Genomic DNA, 3,229 nt, shown 5'->3' with positions numbered 1-3,229 from the left:
AAACCCAAGGTTTGGTGAGTGTGAAAGAGAAGATTACTCAACTTCATTCTTCTCGTTTGATTCGAAAACGAAGAAAAACGGCGTTAGAGATTTTAAAACCGTCAAACACAAACATCCCCGTTTCATCTAGATCTAAGCTTCGTTTCGCGAAGGGATAGAAGGGAAAGTTGCTCACTACCACGCTACGGTGCTAGGGAACCAATTTTGGAGGCGACGTTGCGAGCGGAGATTTTACCGGTTTTACTCGCGGTACCTTGTTCGCACGTTAAAGCTAACGTTAAGGTAGGGGCTCCTTCCAAACTTCTAGTTTGCATTTAGGGACTTATCTGTGGTTGTGTGGAAAAGAATTTTGTTAGGGTTTGAGTGTTGATTTGGGGGAAAATGAATCTAAGGCTTTATGGGTAAAATCTTAGAGTTAGGTTTTGGTTATATTGATGAATGTTTCGTGGAAAATGAATTTAAACTCATTTATGTATGATTTTGAGTAAATGAAACTTGTTGTGTTTGAGTGGTGGATTGTGTTGATTTGTGTTCGTCGTATTTGACGTGTTCTTAATTAATACTGATGAAATTTGATATGTGTATGGTTGGATTTTGTGGAGAAATGAATTGATGTGTTTTGGTATGAGTTGTGGATTGGATCTGATAATAGGTTTGAGTTGTTTTGTGTGGAATTTGAAAACCATTAGAGTTAAACGAGTATTAAAAATGGGGAATCTTTTAATATCTCGGTTTACTTAATGTTGTTTTGGAAAATTGTTTAAGTTAAATGAGTATTAAGAATGGGGAATCTCTTAATGTCTTGTTTACTTAATGTTTGTTTTGAAAATCGTTTAAGTTAAATGAGTATTAAGAATGGGGAATCTCTTAATGTCTTGTTTGCTTAATGTTTGTTGTGAAAATCGTTTAAGTTAAATGAGTATTAAGAATGGGGAATCTCTTAATGTCTTGTTTGCTTAATGTTTGTTGTGAAAATCGTTTAAGTTAAATGAGTATTAAGAATGGGGAATCTCTTAATAATTTTGTTTGCTTAATGTTTGTTGTGAAAATCGTTTAAGTTAAATGAGTATTAAGAATGGGGAATCTCTTAATAATTTTGTTTGCTTAATGTTTGTTGTGAAAATCGTTTAAGTTAAATGAGTATTAAGAATGGGGAATCTCTTAATATTTTTGTTTGCTTAATGTTTGTTGTGAAAATCGTTTAAGTTAAAAGAGTATTAAGAATGGGGAATCTCTTAATATTTTTGTTTGCTTAATGTTTGTTGTGAAAATCGTTTAAGTTAAATGAGTATTAAGAATGGGGAATCTCTTAATATTTTTGTTTGCTTAATGTTTGTTGTGAAAATCGTTTAAGTTAAATGAGTATTAAAAATGGGGAATCTTTTAATATCTGCATTTGCTTAACGATTGTTGTGGATGGAGTCAGTGTATGCTCATGCATTTCATTTTGGTAAATCGTGCTGACCCGTGATAGGTGGCACCTTAGTAAACAGTACTGACCCGTGATAGGTGGTACGTTTACGATTTACGTTTTGGTAAGTTGTGCTGACCCGTGATAGGTGGCACATCGGTAAACAGTACTTTGGCCCGTGATAGGTATTTCCTTATTTGTTTTTCTCGGTTTTATTTTAAGAAAATCGGGGTGTTACACATAGCATACCCAGGAAAGTCACTAATAGTCCACAAGAGACTTGCTCGCATTTGGAATGTTTGCTTTAGTGATGCATCATATGTTTCTACTCCCAAATCCCATAACACCTTTAGCTCTTCAATCAATGGTTGAAGGTACACATCAATATTATTCCCTGGCGATTGTGGTCCAGGTATTAATAAAGACAACATAGAATACTCAGCCTTCATGCAACACCAAGGTGGAAAGTTATATGGTACTAATAACACAGGCCATGTACTATGAGACACATTCATAGTTCTAAAGGGATTAAATCCGTCGCTGGATAATCCAAGTCTTATATTACGTGAGTCTAAAGCAAAGTCTAGATGGCGTTTATCAAATTCTTTCCATGCTTCCTCATCTGCAGGATGCCTCAACTTCCCATCTTTCGAACGCTCTTCTTCATGCCACGTTAATGAGCTAGCCGTCTTTGAACACATAAACAACCTTTGAAGTCTAGGAATCAAGGGAAAATGTCTTAATATTTTAGCTGAAACTTTATAAGATTCATGATTTATTCCAACTTGATGGTTTCCTTCGGCAATTTCCTTCCAACGTGGAGCACCGCAAACATGGCAACATGTTTCATTCTCATAATTTTTCCAATAGATCATGCAATCATTAGGGCAAGCATCGATCTTTTTATAATCCAGCCCTAAGTCCTTTATCATGCCTTTAGTTTTATTGAACGTATCGGGGATGTTCAGTGAAGGCATATCTTCTTTCAACAATTCTAAGAGAGCATTAAATGATTCATTGCTCCAACCATACAAACACTTCAATAAATGTAGCCGAATTGTGAACGACAATTTTGAGAAGTTTTTGCAACCCGGATATAACTCTTGTTTGGCTTCTTCAACTAGATTATAAAACTTTTTTGCATATTCGTTGAGGCCTTCATTAAATTCACATTCTTCTTGTATAATATCTCTAAATCTTTCAAAAAGTAGTTCATCAATTTGATCCTCTTCATCATTCACATGATCATCATTAAGATCATTGGGTTTTCTTATCTCTTCACCATGACGAACCCAAAAATCATATCCTTTTTGAAATCCTAATGCTATTAAATGATTTCGTACTACCTTCCTTGTGAACCAATTGGTGTTGTAACATTCAGCACATGGACACGAAATCTCTTTTCCACAAGGTTTTCCTTTGGTGTATGCATAATCTAGGAAAAAATCGACACCATTTTGATACTCTTTACTCTCTCTAGCCAATTTTGTCCATTCCTTGTCCATCGAGTTTATGAGGAGACTACCATATAGGACAAATAATTTCAAAGGGATGTTAGTACAAGCTCAATCAAAACCTAGATGCGTCCAAAGAGGCCCTTATGCTATCCAATTGTAGCAATATTGTTTTAATTCCTCTTACTGTTTTAAGTCTTGTTACTGTTTTAATTAATGGCAGCAAAGCAGTTTTAATTCCTCTTACTGTTTTAAGTCTTGTTACTGTTTTAATTAATGATAACAATACTGATTTCTAACATGCAACTAAAAATCATGTTCAGGATTAAACAGTTATAGGATTTCTAACTGTTTTAATTTTTTT

General features: G+C 34.5%; 1 protein-coding gene across 1 annotated transcript in view; it reads right to left on the bottom strand.

Moving 5' to 3' along the window:
• The window catches only part of LOC101502215 (uncharacterized), a 4,208-nt gene extending 1,292 nt beyond the window's left edge, over nt 1–2,916 (bottom strand). Inside the window, exon 1 of the mRNA XM_004514265.1 lies at nt 1,661–2,916. Coding sequence (XP_004514322.1) covers nt 1,661–2,916 — 1,256 coding nt within the window. The remainder of the gene's footprint in view (nt 1–1,660) is intronic.
• Between the last annotated feature and the right edge of the window lie 313 nt (nt 2,917–3,229).

Source organism: Cicer arietinum, chromosome 3 (genome assembly GCF_000331145.2).
Source record: "Cicer arietinum cultivar CDC Frontier isolate Library 1 chromosome 3, Cicar.CDCFrontier_v2.0, whole genome shotgun sequence".
Lineage (NCBI taxonomy): Eukaryota > Viridiplantae > Streptophyta > Magnoliopsida > Fabales > Fabaceae > Cicer > Cicer arietinum.
The sequence above is the reverse complement of the archived record's forward strand: the minus strand, read 5'-3'. Positions and strand labels throughout refer to the sequence as shown.